Source organism: Heptranchias perlo, unplaced genomic scaffold, assembly GCF_035084215.1.
Source record: "Heptranchias perlo isolate sHepPer1 unplaced genomic scaffold, sHepPer1.hap1 HAP1_SCAFFOLD_1326, whole genome shotgun sequence".
Classification (NCBI taxonomy): Eukaryota; Metazoa; Chordata; class Chondrichthyes; order Hexanchiformes; family Hexanchidae; genus Heptranchias; species Heptranchias perlo.
In genome coordinates, this window is record NW_027138565.1 from 24,682 (window position 1) to 42,746 (window position 18,065).

At 49.5% G+C, this 18,065-nt stretch overlaps 1 protein-coding gene and 1 non-coding gene across 4 annotated transcripts; both read right to left on the reverse strand.

Moving 5' to 3' along the window:
* Positions 1 to 319: 319 nt before the first annotated feature.
* Positions 320 to 391, reverse strand: trnaa-ugc (transfer RNA alanine (anticodon UGC)). The gene has a single exon. It is a non-coding gene; the product is annotated as a tRNA-Ala (tRNA).
* A 1,060-nt stretch (positions 392 to 1,451) lies between these two features.
* Positions 1,452 to 17,693, reverse strand: LOC137308517 (zinc finger protein 235-like). Of its 3 annotated transcripts, none has more exons than XM_067977173.1 (3): positions 17,568 to 17,693; positions 14,732 to 14,858; positions 1,452 to 4,561 (listed from the first exon to the last, which is right to left on the reverse strand). In XM_067977173.1, the coding sequence occupies exon 3, from the start codon at positions 4,196 to 4,198 to the stop codon at positions 3,245 to 3,247; it is 954 nt and encodes a 317-aa protein (XP_067833274.1). In that variant the 5' UTR covers positions 4,199 to 4,561; positions 14,732 to 14,858; positions 17,568 to 17,693; the 3' UTR covers positions 1,452 to 3,244. The 3 variants fall into 3 exon arrangements, 2 of the variants coding, with proteins under 2 accessions (XP_067833274.1, XP_067833275.1); XM_067977174.1 differs by lacking the exon at positions 17,568 to 17,693 and adding an exon at positions 15,462 to 15,539; XR_010959563.1 differs by lacking the exon at positions 1,452 to 4,561 and adding an exon at positions 6,079 to 6,277.
* Positions 17,694 to 18,065: the final 372 nt, after the last annotated feature.

Below are 18,065 nucleotides of genomic sequence, written 5' to 3' on the forward strand. Positions count from 1 at the left end.
CCAGATGCTCAGTCCTCTCTGAGAAAAGAAGAAGCTCCCAACATCCAGACGATTCTTCCCTCTTTGTGGTCGGAACGCCGGTCCGCTGCTTCCCCCCAATCTGTGAAACTGGAAATAATCGATCACTGGGCAAGCTGTTCAACCATGAGATGGGAGCCATTGAAACACCGTGGGCGCTCTCGCATTGAATTATATTCTGTGCGGAGCGTTCGGTTTTTCGCGAGGTGAAGAAACTCTTGTCTCTCCTTGTGTGTCAATGTGAGGCGAGTCTCAGATGATATTCTCACAGTTGAATCCAAAACTAGAAATGTAACTTGTTTGGAGATGCCGGGGATTGAACCCGGGACCTCATACATGCAAAGCATGCGCTCTTCCACTGAGCGACATCCCCACGGGTCAAAAGGTACCTGAGAAATAAACAAGCAGACACTTTAGAAGTGAAGCCGTGAGCTTTCTGCTCCGTCTCTCCAGGACATCGAGATGCCCAGCGGTCCCGCGTGTTCACAATGTTCAACCTCTGCTTCAGTTCACGGGGTTTCTGCTCCTCTTTACTTTGAACTTTGCAAAATAAAAGTCTGCGGAAATAAAAAAAACCCAATCGCTAATGGTCAGTGACAAGGCTGAAATCCAACCTCTGAATCATAAAGTGAGATGGAAGAATGACAGAGCGTCAAACAGGAACAAGAGCTGGGACTGCTCGCTCGATATTGCACCGTCACACATTCCCCTCAGTCGGCGGCTGCTTTGAGTTGAGCTGTTGAGGGGACCGAGAGATGAAGTCCCGCTCCGGGACAATTTAATGCTTGTGGAGCCTCAGAAGTTGAAACTCGCTGAGCTCAAAAAGCGTCATTCAACTTTCCGTGGGTAATTCTGGTGGAAAATTATTTCGGGAGATGCTGGGAGTTGAACCCAGGACCTCAACACATGCAAAACATGCGCTCGATCACTGAACAAAATCCCCAGATTAAAGAAACCTCTCACCAAGGAAAGAAGAACTGATTGTCCTCATTTTATGAGGCCACCCGTGGTGGGTGTGCACTGCACTCACTGCATTTTACCGGAGAAATAATCAATTTATATTCTGTAACTATCCTCCACTCACTGCATTTTAATGGGGAAATAATCAATTTATATTCTGTAACTATCCCCCACTCACTGCATTTTACTGGAGAAATAATCAATTTATATTATGTAACTATACCCCACTCACTGCATTTTACTGGAGAAATAATCAATTTATATTATGTAACTATACCCCACTCACTGCATTTTAATGGGGAAATAATCAATTTATATTATGTAACTATCCCCCACCAGTTTTTACCTGTTGTGAGAAATAGTCCCTTCGTGGTCGCCAATTGTAGGATTTAAACCACTATTTTCAGGATTATAATCTAATCCAATCTAAGGACTGGTTCCTGACAACAACAAGATCACCACTGGTACTGGTATTACGGTTAAAGGCAAAACCGATTTATTAATCACATCACAATTAGTGCAAAAAGGTGATACTGAACAAAGAGAAATAGTGAGTGTTCCTTGAAACCTGAGGAGTGTCCCTCCAAGTGACGACGGTGCGGTCTCTCTCTCTCTCTCTATCCCTCCAAGTGACTACGGTGCGGTCTCTCTCTCTCTCTCTCTCTGTCCCTCCAAGTGACTACGGTGCGGTCTCTCTCTCTCTCTCTCTCTATCCCTCCAAGTGACTACGGTGCGGTCTCTCTCTCTCTCTCTATCCCTCCAAGTGACTACGGTACGGTCTCTCTCTCTCTCTCTCTATCCCTCCAAGTGACTACGGTGCGGTCTCTCTCTCTCTCTCTCTCTCTATCCCTCCAAGTGACTACGGTGCGGTCTCTCTCTCTCTCTCTCTCTCTATCCCTCCAAGTGACTACGGTGCAGTCTCTCTCTCTCTCTCTCTATCCCTCCAAGTGACTCCGGTGCGGTCTCTCTCTCTCCCTCTCTGTTGACTGAAAAGTTCTCTTCTTCCTTGCCAGAATCTTGTGCGCCTTCCTCAGCTTTTGAGGTCTCTTCTTATTCCCTTTTTCGGTTTATGAGCAGTTCACTCTCACATCCACATCTCTCAGCCTGACCATTATTCATGTCTCTCAACCTTCAGAAGTTACATTCCAAGCATAACTCCTGGTACCATCTGTGCCTTCTTGTTACAGACTTAACAGAACCTTATTTAGAGTTTACATTGCGAGCCTTCACAGAACCGTTTGTATAAACAGACTTCTGCTCACTGGCTTGTGGAGGCTCGAGATGGAGAGGCCTGAGCCTGAGTGACTCCTTGATTTAATGAACCTTCAGTCCCTTTATCTACTTGTCTTTTAGACATTATGCTATTACAGCACATTCCTCCCTTAGGTCTGTTAATTCCCACTTTACTGTTGTCAGCATCCTTTTAGTTTTAACTGCAAACTTGACTATAATAACCATCATGCATCCTTCTCGGCCCACCAGCACTTTCTTATTGAACACACGTTACATGGTTCATACTATATTAATACACAGTACAGTTTACATTTATAGATACATAGATTCACAGCACATTTTGTTCTACTTCTACTATTGATTATAATTATCCTAAATTCTATCTGTTGATGGGTTAATCCTTACACGTTGTTCTTCCTGACTCGAAACACCAGAGTTCAGTCCTGGATGTGATTAACTGCAGAATCCAACCCCTGCAGTCACTTGTGAACTCGCTGGTGTCTCAGCACATGTGATGACTGAGTGAATCCCTTCCCACACACGGAGCAGGTGAACAGTCTCTCCACAATGTGCGTGAGTTGATGTGTCAGCAGTTCATTTCTGCTTTTAAAGCTCTTCTCAAAGTTACTGCATTAAAAGGTCACTCAATAGTGTGAACAAGTTGATGTCTCAGAAGGTGGGATGAATTTGTGAATCCCTTCCCACACACGGAGCAGGTGAACAGTCTCTCCCCAGTGTCAGTGTGTTGGTGTTTCAGATCATTTGTTTTAAAGCCCTTCTCACAGTCAGAACATTTCAGAGGTCTCTTATCAGAGTGAACTCGCTGGTGTCTCAGCAGGTGTGATGACCGAGTAAATCTCTTCTTACACAGGGAGCAGGTGAACGGCCTCTCCCTGACGTGAGTGTGTCGATGTCTTCACAATTTGTATCTGCATTTCGAGCTCTTCGTGCAGTCAGAACATTCAAAAGGTCTCTCCCCAGTGTGAACAAGTTGGTGTGTCAGCAGTTTGGATGAAATAGTGAATCCCTTCCCTCACACGGAGCAGGTGAGCGGCCTCTCCCCAGTGTGAGTGCGTTGGTGTGTCAGCAGATTCCTTTTGCTTTTAAACCTCTTCTCACAGTCAGAACATTTAAAAGGTCTCTCATCGGAGTGAACTCGCTGGTGTGTTAGCAGGGTGGAAGAATGAGTGAATTTCTTCCCACACACGGAGCAGGAGAACGGCCTCTCCCCAGTGTGAACTCGCTGGTGTATCAGCAGGTGGGATGAACGAGTAAATCTCTTCTTACACACAGAGCAGGAGAACGGCCTCTCCCCAGTGTGAGTGCGTTGGTGTTGCAGCAGTTCAATTTTGCTTTTAAAGCTCCTCTCACAGTCAGAACATTTAAAAGGTCTCCCATCAGTGTGAACAAGTTGATGTTTCAGCAGGGAGGATGAATGAGTGAATCTCTTCTTACACACGGAGCAGGTGAACGGCCTCTCCCCAGTGTGAACTCGCTGGTGTGCCAGCAGGGTGGATGACAGTGTGAATCTCTTCCCGCACACGGAGCAGGTGAACGGCCTCTCCCCGGTGTCACTGCGTTGATGTCTCAGCAGTTCATTTCTGCCTTTAAAGCTCTTCCCACAGTCAGAGCATTTAAAAGGTCTCTCATCGGAGTGAACTCGCTGGTGTGACAGCAGGTGTGATGACCAAGTGAATCTCTTCCCACACACGGAGCAGGAGAACGGCCTCTCGCCAGTGTGAACTCGCTGGTGTTTCAGCAGGTCGGATGAAATAGTGAATCCCTTCCCACACACGGAGCAGGAGAACGGCCTCTCCCCAGTGTGATTGCATCGATGAGTTTCCAGCCTGGACGGGTAATTGAATCCCTTCCCACAGACGGAGCAGGTGAACGGCCTCTCCCCAGTGTGACTGCGTCGATGAGTTTCCAGCCTGGATGGGTAATTGAATCCCTTCCCACAGTCCCCACATTTCCACGGTTTCTCCATGGTCCGGGTGTCCTTGTGTCTCTCCAGGTTGGACGATCAGTTGAAGCCTCGTCCACACAGAGAACACATGTACGGTTTCTCCCTGCTGTGAATGGTGCAGTGTTTTTTCTGGCTGTGTAACTGGTTAAAGCTCTTTCCACAGTCAGTGCACTGGAACACTCTCACTCGGGTGTGTGTGTCTCGGTGCTTTTCCACTCACACTGATGTTTGAAATCTTCTCCCACAGATAGAACAGACAAACATTTCTCCTTCCACATTCAAAGGCCGATGATATTCAGGTCCTGATGAATTGAGTGACTCTGTCAGATCTTGACGTGCTGTTTGGTTTGAGTTTCCCTCTGCTAATCCTCCCCTTCTAATACCCTATAAAGGAGTTTATAAAAGTCATCACTGTAAGTACAGGATAGAAATTCAGAACAGACAATTCTAGCTTCTACGGAACATTCTTTCCTCTCTTGTGCCTCAAAGCTGCAAATCCCCATCCCACACACTCTCCCTCTTCCCTGTGCTGAAATCCAAACTCATCACATCATCTTTCAGTGGCCCTAAACCATGAGTGAAATGGTGCGAGAGAGTGAGTGCGAGAGTGAATGCGAGAGTGAGTGAATGTGAGAGAGTGAGTGAGAATGAGAGTGAATGTGAGTGTGAGAGTGAATGTGAGTGTGAGAGAGTGAGTGTGAGAGAGTAAATGTGAGTGTGAGAGTGAGTGTGAGTACAGCAGTGGGCTCTGTGTGGAGAATGAAGTGGGGCAGGTGGACCATGTTTCAGTGGAGCAGCAGTGATCATAATCTCATTAGGTTTAGAACAGTTATGGAAAAGGACAGGGGACAGTCAAATGTGAAAATTCTGAACTGGAGGAGGGCTAATTCCAGTGAGTTAAAAAGGGATCTTGTCCAGGTGGATTGGAATCAAAAATTGTCAGGCAGAACAGTAATTGAACAGTGGGAGGCCTTCAAGGAGGAGTTGGTTTGGGTACAGAGTAGACAGATTCCCACGAGGAGGAAAGGAACAGCATCCAAAGCTCGAGCTCCCTGGATGAATAAAGATATAAAGATCACCATTTCTCCTTCATTAACAGACGATCACTGACCCATCACCATTTCTTCTCCTTTTACAGACGCTCCCTGACCGATCACCATTTCTCCTTCATTTACAGACGCTCCCTGACCAATCACATTTCTCCTTCATTTACAGACGCTCCCTGACCGATCCCCATTTCTCCTTCATTTACAGACGCTCCCTGACCGATCCACATTTCCCCTTCATTTACAGACGCTCCCTGACCGATCCCCATTTCTCCTTCATTGACAGACGCTCCCTGACCGATCCCCATTTCCCCTTCATTTCCCGGCGGGTAGTGAGGGGGGGATAATGTTCACTGTTTTATATTCGGGTCTGGGGCCGCACTCGGGGTTTGTAAAGCCTGAGCCTGGGCCTGAGCCCGGACCCGGGCCCCGGGGTTTATTGAGCCTCTTGCTCCGATCCTCTGACCTGCACCGAACGCGCTCCTCCCGCAGCCTCGACTGGCCGCGCATGCTCAGGACACACTGCCCGATAATGAGGCACTACTGCGCCTGCGCGCTGTGCTCCACTGATTCAGATAGGGCACAATCTGAACCGCGCTGCATGCTGGGTGATGCAGCCGCCATTGATGATCTTAATATCAGGCCGAAAAGCAAAGACATTGGAAGCAGGGAGAGCGCGTTTGGACCAAGGATAATAAAATAAACTGAAACCCCAGCTCTTCGTGCCATTTAAACCGGCACAAACACACAGCGCAGACGCTCCCCCATTTTGGTGAAATCCAGAAAATATTTTTTACGGTAACTTTTATTAATTTCGTTTTATTAAATGTTGCAACTGACGGGTTCAATTCATGTTTATTTTCGAACTGCACCTCAGGATGTCAGTTTCACCTCTAATCCCGTCCTGATGACTAAGGAGAGTTCCGGACCAATAGGAGGAGCGGAAATTGACTGGAAGTGTGGGCGGGTGAGGGGGGAGTTGGTCCTCCAACGAATCGGAGTGTGTGAGTGCGGCACAGAATGGGCGGGTCGAAGCCCAGATGTCCCTCATTGTCTGAAACATAATTTTTAAAACGTAATTTATCTTTAACTCCAGGAGACAACTCGACCTTTCTGTTGCGTCTTGAAACAGATCAAACCAGATGAGGTGGAGCAAACATTTCAACATTTGTTAGAAAAACACATCAATTAAGAACAGCCAACATGGATCATTTGAGATAACTCAAGTCTACTGATAAAGGAAATGTAGTGGATGTTGTGTACATTGATTGTGAAAGGGTTTTTGGTAAGATGCAGGACAGGAGGCTTGTTGATAAAATTAATACTTACCATATTAAAAGGAATGAGGCATTGTGTACAGGAAGTTGTTGAAAGGGCAGAAAACAGAAAGCAGTGGTTAATAGATTTTCTTCAGACTGGGGGGATGTAAACATTGGTGTGCCCCAGGGTCAGTGTTGGGACCATTACTAACCACAATATAGAGAATGATATGAGCTTGGGTTTGTGGGACACAAGATGAAAATTTCTAGATGACTCCAAAATTGGCAGCGTGGGGAACTGTGAAGAGGAGTCAGTGACTTCACTGTGACGTCCACAGGTTAGTAAATGGACCAGGTGAAATTTAATGCAGAGAAATGTGACGTTTTGCATTTTGAGAGGAAGAAAAATGAGATGAAATATACACTAAATGGTCAAAGTTTAAAAGTAGAGCAGCAGAGACACTGAGGGATGGAAGGTTCTAAATAATGCATTGTCTTATTAATTAACAAGTCTGAGAGTCAGCAACTTTAATACCTCATTAAGAAATATATGAGCAAATTCTCTTTCCTCTACCATACCAGACTAAACATGCAAATCCCCCGTGTAGACGAGATCAGCCCTCTGGATGGAACCACGGACTCCCTGAGCTTGATCTCCGGTGTCTCCAGTCCCAACTGCCCCTCACATCAGTCGCCCCTCACTTTTATACCCTGTTGTGATCCATCTCTGTCACTGAAGCTGGAAGTTCCCTAATCTGTGGTTTACAAGGACACATTGCTTGGTTCCCAGCAGTTACTTTTCTTCAGTCGTGTTCTCATGACCCCTAAACTACCCTGCTTAGTGTTAATTAGAATCATAGAATCATAGAAAATTTACAGCACAGAAGGAGGCCATTCAGTCCATTGTGTCCGCGCCAGCCGAAAATGAGCAACCCAGCCTAATCCCACTTTCCAGCACTTGGTCCATAGCCTTGTAGGTCACAGCACTTCAGGTGCATATCTGGGTACCTTTTAAATGAGTTGAGGGTTTCTGCCTCTACCACCCTTTCAGGCAGTGAGTTCCAGACACCTACCAGCCTCTGGGTGAAAAATGTTTTCCTCAGCTCCTCAATAATCCTTCTACCAATCTCTTTAAATCTATGCACTGCTCCATGTTTATTGACCTCTCTGCTCGGGGAAATCGGTCCTTCCTATCCAGCCTATCTCGGCCACACATAAATTTGTACACCTCAATTAAATCAATCCTCAGCCTCCTCTGTTTCAAAGAGAACAATCCGAGCCTATCAATCTTTCTTCATAGCTAAAATTATCCAGTCCTGGCAACATCCTCGTAAATCTCCCCTGTACCCTCTCTAGTGCAATTACACCCTTCCTGTAATGTGGTGACCAGAACTGTACGCAGTACTCAAGTTGTGGGCCTAACCATTGTTTTATACAGTTCCAGCATAACCTCCCTGCTCTTATATTCTATGCCGTGGCTAATGAAGGAAAGAATTCCATTTGCCTTGTTAACCACCTTATCTACCTGTCCTGCTTCCTTCAGGGATCTGTGGACATGTATTCCAAGGTCCCTCACTTCTTCTACACCTTTCAGTATCCTCCCATTTATTGTGTGCTCCCTTGCCTTATTTGCCAGCCCCAAATGCATTACCTCACACTTCTCCGGATTAAATTCCATTTACCATTTTTCTGCCCACCTGACCAGTCCATTGATATCTTCCTGCACTCTACAGCTTTCCTCCTCACTATCAACCATGCGGCCAATTTTGTATCATCTGCAAACTTCTTGATCAAGCCCCCTACATTTAAGTCCAAATCATTAACATCACAAAAAGCAAGGGACCGAGTACTGAGCTCTGCGGAATCCCACTGGAAACAGCCTTCCAGTCAAAAAAACACTCGTTGATCATTACCCTTTTCTTCCGGCCACTGAGCCAATTTTGGATCCAACCTGCGCCTGGTTATCAGTATCTCAGTTTGGAGATTCAAACACGCACAGCCCACCAAACAAACTAGTTATTTTTTTCGCTATTCCCAATACTCTGGAATGCAGGCAGCTGGAGGCTGATCTTAAAATAGCTCCTGCCCCCCTCCCGGGGAGGAACGGTCAGTCCTGTTCCAGCATCACGCTGGGCGAGTTTGGGAAACACACGGACATGGAGCAGTTGGGACTGGGATTATCGGGGGGTCACATCAGATGGACGAGTGGCGTCTTGTCGATATTGTGAGTGATGTTGGGACTGAGAACTTGTCCGTCAAAGCGGAGAGCGATTTGACGAGCGCGGCTCTGGTGACTCTCTCTCTCTCTCTCTCTCACCCTCCGCAAAGTGCTTAAGCCCGGCCTTCGGGAATCTCGTTTCTTATTCCTGAATTTTGTCTCGGGCCAGTGCAGGGAAAGTTTTTATTAATGATCCAGCTTTCAGACTGATCGTGGTGTGAAAAGATGGGAAATACAGAATGTGAACTTGCACTGGATTACAACGAGAAGTGTTTCATTTTGGACTCTGTATAAATTCAGTATCTTTTTTTTGAAAATACACATTATTAAAATGAGTTTCTTTGTGTCTCACATTCCCCTTAAAGTTCTTTCATCCCCAGGGTCCTCACTCACCTCCTGTTAGTTCACAGTTGACTTCTGCTCAATGAGCCGGTGGTGGGAATTAAGAAATGATTTCAATTTGAATTAACTGTTAATTCAAAAAGCAGCCACTTTAATTTAAGAGCAGCGGAGGCTGTAAAGGTTCGACAGGAATAAACCAGGCCTGGACTCGCAAGGAACAGAGATTGTGCCTGGAAACAATAAACCGTTTTGTTTTTCCAAAATAATTTCTCAGAGACGCCGTTTCTTGTAGAAAGGGAAGAAAATTTGATCCGTTTGCCTTTCTCTCCCGACCTTTCCTGGGCCGTGAGGTCGAACAGCTTCTATCAGGTCACTGGTACCAGGCCTGGGCACCAGTTAGACCTGCGTTGCCCACGCTGAGGAGGAGGCACTGTGCGCTCCCTGGCGGTTATAAGGCGTCCAAAATCAGAATACCAGGTTAATAGCACAGGGGATGGAGATGTCACTGGTGGACACAATGCCTGGACTTTCCGGCAACAGGGTGAGGGCGGGAATTCTGCCCATCGCCCCCTGACCGCACCATGGTCATTACCCAGTTTCCTGGGTCAGCGGCCATTAGTCACGGTGGGCCCCGGCCCCTGATGGAAATTCCACCGGCGAGCAGCAGCCCAGCGGCCCCCGGGAAACTTGTCGCTGTTGCTGCAGCATGCGAGGATGTGAAAGGCATCGAGCCTCCTGCCCCAGGCCCAAGGAGAGGCCTCAGGGAGAAGGGAAATGTGCTGGGAGCCCAGGACCCCCTGCTCCCCCTCAACCCCGCTCCTCTCCCCCACCTACCCGGCAGGGGCCGGGTGAGCTGCCCGGGCTGTCCGAGCCCTGTCCCCACCTACCCGGCAGGGGCCGGGTGAGCTGCCCGGGCTGTCCGAGCCCTGTCCCCACCTACCCGGCAGGGGCCGGGTGAGCTGCCCGGGCTGTCCGAGCCCTGTCCCCACCTACCCGGCAGGGGCCGGGTGAGCTGCCCGGGCTGTCCGAGCCCTGTCCCCACCTACCCGGCAGGGGCCGGGTGAGCTGCCCGGGCTGTCCGAGCCCTGTCCCCACTACCCGGCAGGGGCCGGGTGAGCTGCCCGGGCTGTCCGAGCCCTGTCCCCACCTACCCGGCAGGGGCCGGGTGAGCTGCCCGGGCTGTCCGAGCCCTGTCCCCACCTACCCGGCAGGGGCCGGGTGAGCTGCCCGGGCTGTCCGAGTCCTGTTCTGACACAACACACTCCCGACTCCAGCTTTCAGTTGAACATTAATTTTATTCTGAGAATGAGTTTGTAAAGATTCCCAAAGACTGGAATGGTTTAGACAGGGACAGGGAGAGGCCGCAGTCTCCGGCCACTCACGCAGGGAGCAGGAGGAGGAGAGGCGAGTTTTCGAAGTTTGAGCCGCCCAAACGGTCCAAGTTTCTCTCTGTCCCTGCCTCGAACCTCCGAGGGTCGAACTGCTCGGGCTCCGCACCTCCCCTGGGCCTGCAGTGGGCCCACGCCATGCGGTGTTGAAAGACACGGGGAGAGCTGCACTTGCTCGCTGCACAGAACTTATTAAAAGCACGTAAAGCCCCTGGTCAAGATGGGCATCACACAGCAGGTCTGACTGGCAACCTTCACACGAGCAGCACATTTAAATCAGGGTGTTGGACAGACTGTGAACGGGCACTGATCAAACTGGAGTCTCCAATGTCAGATACAGGCCCCAAATTACCCACCCGGATTCATTGTCAAAACAGTCCAGAACCCTCACATCACATTCTCACAGAGTGTTTGATGCAGCCATTTAACTTGGTGCTGGTGGATCAACACAGAGGGGAAAAGTGAACCCCATTTTGCTCACTGAAACTATTCTGGACTGACTGTCACAAGGACACGGCCCTGCCTTAAATAACTCGTCGAGCTGCTGTGGCCTCACCCAGGGGGAGCAGGACCACCGGGGGCCCTCGGATGATGCGAGGTTTGATAGCGGGGATAATCGCGGCCCGCAGAATGTTAGCCTAAGGTGGGGGGGCGAGGGCCAGGCCTGGGCGGGGAATCGAAGGGCAGGCCCGGGGGGCGAGGGGCAGGCCCGGGGGGGGAGTCGAGGGGGGGGGGGGGCGAGGGTTAGAGGGGAGCAGGGTTCGATCAGAGGACACAGATTTACTGTAATTTTGGAAAGAACCAGATGGGAGAGGAGGAGAATTCTCTCTTTACGCAGCGAGTTGTTCTGATCTGGAATGCGCGGCCTGAAAGGGCGGTGGAGGCAGATTGAGTAATAACTTTCAAAAGGGAACTGGACAAATATTTGAAGGGGAGAAATCTGCAGGACCGCGGGGAAAGAGCAGGGGGGAGTGGGACTAATTGGAGAGCTGTTTCAAAGAGCCGGCACAGGCACGATGGGCCGAACGGCCTCCTCCTGTGCTGTACGATCCTATGAGGTTCAAGGTGCAGCGGGGTCAGGGTGGAGCGGCTGTCACCAGCTCTGCCTGATGACCATCAGGTGAAGTCCAACACAGTGAAGGAAATGCAGCCCCCAGTGCACTCTCCCTCCCTGCAGCATTCCTCCAGGAATCCACTCGACACTGTGCAGCATCACACCGGCAAATGAGTTGGAGAGGAACTTCTACAAACGTTAGATTTTTCCCAAAGAAGTTCGGACGTTTGTCTCTCCTGGGGAGCAACGGGGCCGGGTGGAATTAATCCCAGTACCTTCCGAAAACAATCAATCAATCATCGAAAGCTCAGGGCAGCGAACACTATTGGTCCCACCTCCTGATCCAGGGCATGTCTGAGGATACTGATTGTTTCCAGGACTCCCTCAGACTGGTCTGAAACACCGACCATGGGCCAATTACTGACTGCAATGCTACGAATTAAAACACAACCTGTAGTTGAAACATTCAAAGCACCCCATTTAATATAAAGAGACATTATTGTAAATTAACCCCACCCACTGAACACTCTCCAGACACAGACACACACACACGGGCCAGCGTTTTACACACACACACACACACATCGTCGTTACTCAATGAGCTTCTTGGCTTTGAAGAAGCGTCGCAGGTAGAAGACCTGCCAGGTGGCCAGGCCGACGAGGCAGCACATGGAGAAGATGCTGAAATACAGGACACGAGCACTGGTGGACTCTGCACGGAGGGAGGGAGGGAGAGGGGCCCATCAAACAGGTTGGAGGAGTGGATTCAATCTGCACTGAGATCACTTCACTGAAGGCAGCCCTCCCTCTTCCTTTCACCTTGCTGCCCCGAGCACCGTTTCCCTGCTCCTGGGTCACTGCTGCTCCGAGTCTGGCCTTTGGTCGATGCCTGGGGTCACTCCCTCCCCCGAATCCCCATCCTGGATCCTCTCTCGCTAAACAGCTCAGGTGAGAGCAGGGACATGGCAGGCCTTTCATGGGAGCGTCACTCTGTCTACAACTGACACCCTGTCCCTTTCTAACAGGTCAATCCCACCACCTAGAATCTAACAGCACAGGAGGCCTCTCGGCCCATCGTGCCTGTGCTGGCTCTTTGAAAGAGCTGTCCAATTAGTCCCACTCACCTGCCCTTTCCCCATCGCCCTGCAAATGTTTCCTTTCAGTGTTTATCCAATTCCCTTTTGAAAGTTATTATTAAATCTGCTTCCACCGCCCTTTCAGGCAGCGCATTCCAGATCATAACTCGCTGCGTAAAATAAAACCCTCATCGCCATCTGGTTCTTTTGCCAATTACCTTAAATCTGTGTCCTCTGGTTACCAACCCTTCTGCCACTGGAAATAGTTTCTCCTCATTTAATCTATTAAAAGTCTTCATAATTTTGAACACCTCTATTAAATCTCCCCGTAACCTTCTCTGCTCTAAAGAGAACAATCCCAGTTTCTCGACATAACTGAAGTCCCTCATCCCTGGTACCATTCTAGTAAATCTCCTCTGCACCCTCTCCAAGGCCTTGACATCCTTCCTAAAGTGTGGTGCCCAGAATTGGACACAATACTCCAACTGAGGCCTAACCAGTGTTTTATAAAGGTTCAGTATAACTTCCTTGCTTTCGTACTCGATGCCTCTATAAATAAAGCCCAGGATCCTGTATGCTTTTTTTAACAGCCTTCTCAATTTGTCACCTTCAAGGATTTGTGTCTGTGCACTCCCCAGGTCTCTCTGTTCCTGCATTCCCTTTAAAATTGTACCATTTAGTTTATATTGCCTCTCCTCATTCTTCCTACCAAAATGTATCACTTCCCACTTCTCTGCATTAAATTTCATCTGCCATGTGTCTGCCCATTCCACCAGTCTGTGTCCTCCTGAAGTCTGTTACTATCCTCCACATTGTTTACTACATTTCCGAGTTTCGTATCATCTGCAAAGTTTGAAATACCCTGAATACCCAAGTGCAAGTCATTAATATATATCAAAAAGAGCAGTGGTCCTAATACTGACCCCTGGGGAACACCACTGTATATTTCCCTCCAGTCTGAGAAACAACCGTTCACCACTACTCTCTGTCCCTCAGCCAATTTTGTAACCATGCAGCCACTGTCCCTTTAATCCCAGGGGCTTCAAATGATCCCTTCTGTCTCTGGACCCCGTTTATACCGTCCTTCCCCAAAAACTTATTCCACAACTCTGCCCTCTGGTGTAGAAAGGTCCCAGCCCTCTGACTCCAACTCCCTGGTTGAGATGTGTGGAGGCCTCCAGCCCATGGAGCACCCCATCTAACGGCCCATGAAAGGACTCTGTGTTTTCCCTCCGCTACCCGACTGAGAGCCTCCCCTCCGGGTGTTCCATCCTGCCCACACTCGCCCCAGTTTGTACACACGTTCCCTTATCCTGCAGTCAAACTTGGAATGAAAATATGCAGAATCTTATCTGCCTCGACAAGGCCCCCTTGTCAGAAGATGGTGGGTTCGAGCCCCACTCCAGAGACTCGAGCACCTAATCCAGGCCGACACTCCCAGTGCAGTACTGAGGGAGTGCCGCACTGTCTGAGGTGCCGTCTTTCGGATGAGACGTTAAACTGAGTCCCTGCCTGCCCCTCTCAGGTGGACGTAAAAGATCCCACGGCCACTAATGGGAGAAGAGCAGAATTCTCCCCTGGGTGTTCTGGCCAATATTTATCCCTCAACCAACGCCACTAAAACACAGATTATCTGGTCATTATCACAACGCTGTTTGTGGGATCTTGCTGTGCGCAAGTTGGCTGCCCGTTTCCTAAATTGCAACAGTGGCTATAAAGTGATCTGGGACGTCCCGAGGTCGTGGAAGGGGCGAAATAAATGTACGTTTTTAAAAAAAAACGAAGTCCCTTTGACACTGGGGATCAGTCCTGCAGTCCTTTTAACCCCTGGCCCCTGGTACCCAAGCCCCAGACCACCCCTCTTTACTCCGAGGGCGAGTGGAGGGCAGTTGGGGCAAGGGATGCTTTGCCACAAAGTGCCTGAAGCAGAGCCCACTGCATCTTTCACAGGACGACTGGATAACCGTATGAAGCTGAGGCTCGTGCTATGGGGGAGAGAAGGGGAGAGGGGCTTATGTCCTGGGAGGTGGAGGGAGCTAAAACCCACAAACTTCTGACTCGGAGGGGTGAGTGACGCTGACCGAGGAACGAGACAGGGTCCCCGAGACCGAGAGCAGTAAGTGGAGAAGGGGCGGGTGTTGCAGACTGAAGCCTGTGCTGGGTGCTCCTACCATTGGTGTCCCTCATCTCTTCCTCTCGCTGCTTCATGTCGGCAAAGTCATTGACGATCGACTCTGACAGATCCTCCAATCGTCGCAGCTCCACCTCAAGTGGCTTCAGCTTCTCCGCCTTGGCGATCTGGGCAGGGAGAGAGAGAGAGAGAGACGGTCTGTAAGATCGGACAAAGATGTAGTAAATCCATTGTTGACTTGAGAGACCCACACTACAGAAAGGATATTGAAGCACTGGAGGCAGTGCGGGAAGGATTTACAAGGACGTTACAGGAATTGAGTGGATGCGGACGTGCCCGTCACGATAGATTGAGCAGGCTGGGGCTCTTTTCTCTGTAAAAGACTAAAAGGAGACCCGATAGAGATATTCAAAATTAGGATTGGTGAATGTGGAGAAACTGCTTCCATTGTGGGGGAGACCAGAACAAGGGGGCCGAAATATAAGAGAGGCACGAAAAGATCAAGTAAAGAATTCAGGAGGAATTTCTTTACAGAGAGCGGTGAGAATGTGGAACTCGCTGCGACACAGAGTGGTTGAGGCGAATAGTATTTAAGGGGAGGCTTGATGCGTATATGAGGGAGAAAGGAATCGAGGGATATGGGGGCAGAGTGGGAGGAGGCTCGTGTGGAGGATAAACACCAGCATGAAGCCACTGGGCCGAATGGCCTGTTTCTCTGCTGTAGATTCTACATTACCGCAGGGAAGGGGATATAAAGCACGGACACTCACATCTTCATAGTTCTTGGCTTCAACTCCATGTTTGGTGTTGAGAATAATCAGCTGGTCAGGAACTTGAAAATGGCCTGAGAACAAGAAAACACCAAGCTTAGGACCGGCCCCCACCGACACCCCGTGTGGGACCCGCCCCCGCCGACATTACTGGTCCATGGTCATGGAACTGCGCACTCCCACACGGGTCCCTGAACCCCCAAACCCACAGGGACTCCGCACTCCCACAGGGGGCCCTGAACCCCCAAACCCACGGGGACTCCGCACTCCCACACGGGCCCCTGAACCCCCAAACCCACAGGGACTCCGCACTCCGACACGGGACCCTGAACCCCCAAACCCATGGGGACTCCGCACTCCCACACGGGTCCCTGAACCCCCAAACCCACAGGGACTCCGCACTCCGACACGGGACCCTGAACCCCCTGGCTTCTGTGATGGTGGGGATATCGGGAGGAGGCCGAGATGGATCATCCACTCGGCACTTCTGGCTGAAGATGGTTGCAAACGCTTCAGCCTTGTCTTCTGCACTCACGTGCTGGACTCTGCCATCACTGAGGATGGGGATGTTTACAGAGCCTCCTCCTCCCGTTAGTTGTTTAATTGTCCACCACCATTCACGACTGGATGTGGCAGGACTGCAGAGCTTTGATCTGATCCGTTGGTTGTGGAATCGCTTAGCTCTGTCTACAGCATGTTGCTTCCGCTGTTTACCATGCATGTAGTCCTGAGTTGTCGCTTCACCAGGTTGGCACCTCATTTTTAGATACGTCTGGTGCTGCTCCTGGCATGCTCTTATACACTCCTCATTGAACCAGGGTTGATCCCCTGGCTTGTTGGTAATGGTGGAGTGAGGAAAATGTCGGGCCATGAGGTTACAGATTGTGCTGGAATACAAATCTGCTGCTGCTGCTGATGGCCCACAGCGCCTCATGGATGCCCAGTTTTGAGCTGCTAGATCTATTCTGAATCTATCCCATTTAGCACGGTGGTAGTGCCACACAACACGTTGGATGGTGTCCTCAGTGCGAAGACGGGACTTCGTCTCCACGAGGACTGTGCGGTGGTCACTCTTACCAATACTGTCATGGACGGATGCATCTGCGACAGGTGGATTGGTGAGGGCAAAGTCAAGTAGGTTTTCCCCTTGTGTTGGTTTGCTCATCACCTGCCGCAGGCCCAGTCTGGCAGCTATGTTGCTAACAGTCCTTTTATACTTGTATTAACTGTATGATTCACTTGTTTTATTCCTCATGCTAGCTGCACTTGTGTATTTGGGCAACAGACCTACTGGACCACATCTAGAATATACTGTGTGCAGTTTTGGTCTCCTTATTTAAGGAAGGACATAATTGCTTTAGAGGCGGTTCAGAGAAGGTTCACTCGACTGATTCCTGGGATGAGGGGGTTATCTTATGAGGAAAGGTTGGACAAGTTGGGCCTGTATACACTGGAGTTTAGAAGAATGAGAGGTGATCTTATTGAAACATATAAGATCGTGAGGAGACTGGAAGGGGCAGATGCTGAGAGGATGTTTCCCCTTGTGGGAGAGACAAGAACTCGGGGACCACAGTTTAAAAATAAATGGTCTCCCATTTAAGACGGAGATGAGGAGAAACTTTTTCTCTCAGAGGGTGGTGAGTCTGTGGAACTCCCTTCCCCAGAGAGCGGTGGAGGCAGGGTCAGTGAATATTTTTAAGGCTGAGTTAGATCGATTCCTGATTAACAGGGGAGTCAAAGGTTACAGTAGATGGACAGGAAAGTAGGGTTGAGGTCATAATTAGATCAGCCACGATCTTATCAAATGGCAGAGGGGCCGAATGGCCGACTCCTGCTCTTCATTCGTAGGTTCTGATGCTGTTTTTCTCACTTCTTAAAAATATCACACTTGTTTATCATCACTGCTGTATTATTTTTTAATCAGTTATTTTATTATTTCCTGTATTTTTTTTATGAACCTGAAGTATTTATATTACCTGTGACACTATTTGTGACCTGGACTTTGTTCTCATCCCTTTTTCTTATCAGTGAGCTATTTTCACTTTTATTATTATTTCTGCCCGAGCCCTCCCCGTACCCCAGGACCCCCCCCTCGGACTCACTCACCCGGGGGCAGGCGGCTCTCGAAGCAGATCTCGAACATGTCGTAGTCGTCAGTGGTGAAGGCGAATTTGCCCTTAGTCGCCTCCTCCTTAGAGTACAGGATGTGGCCGGAGGAGTCCGTCACCTGGGGGAGGGGAACAGAGAGGTTACACCCTGGCTCCAGCCCGGAACTGTCCCCCACAGCTCCCTCCCCACACCACCCTCCCAATGGTGGAAAGGTACAAAAAGATCATTAAAAAGGATAATGGAACGTTGGCCTTTATCTCGAGGGCTGGAATACAAAGAGGTGGAAGTTATATTACAGCTGGACAGAGCTCTGGTCAGACCCCATCTGGAGACACTGCGTCCAGTTCTGGGCACCGTCCCCTCAGGAAGGATATATCGGCCTCGGAGGGGGTGCAGTGCAGATTCACCAGAATGATACCGGGGCGAAAAGGGTTAAATTACGAGGACAGGTTGCAGAGACGAGTCTTGTATTCCCTCGAGTGTAGAAGATTAAGA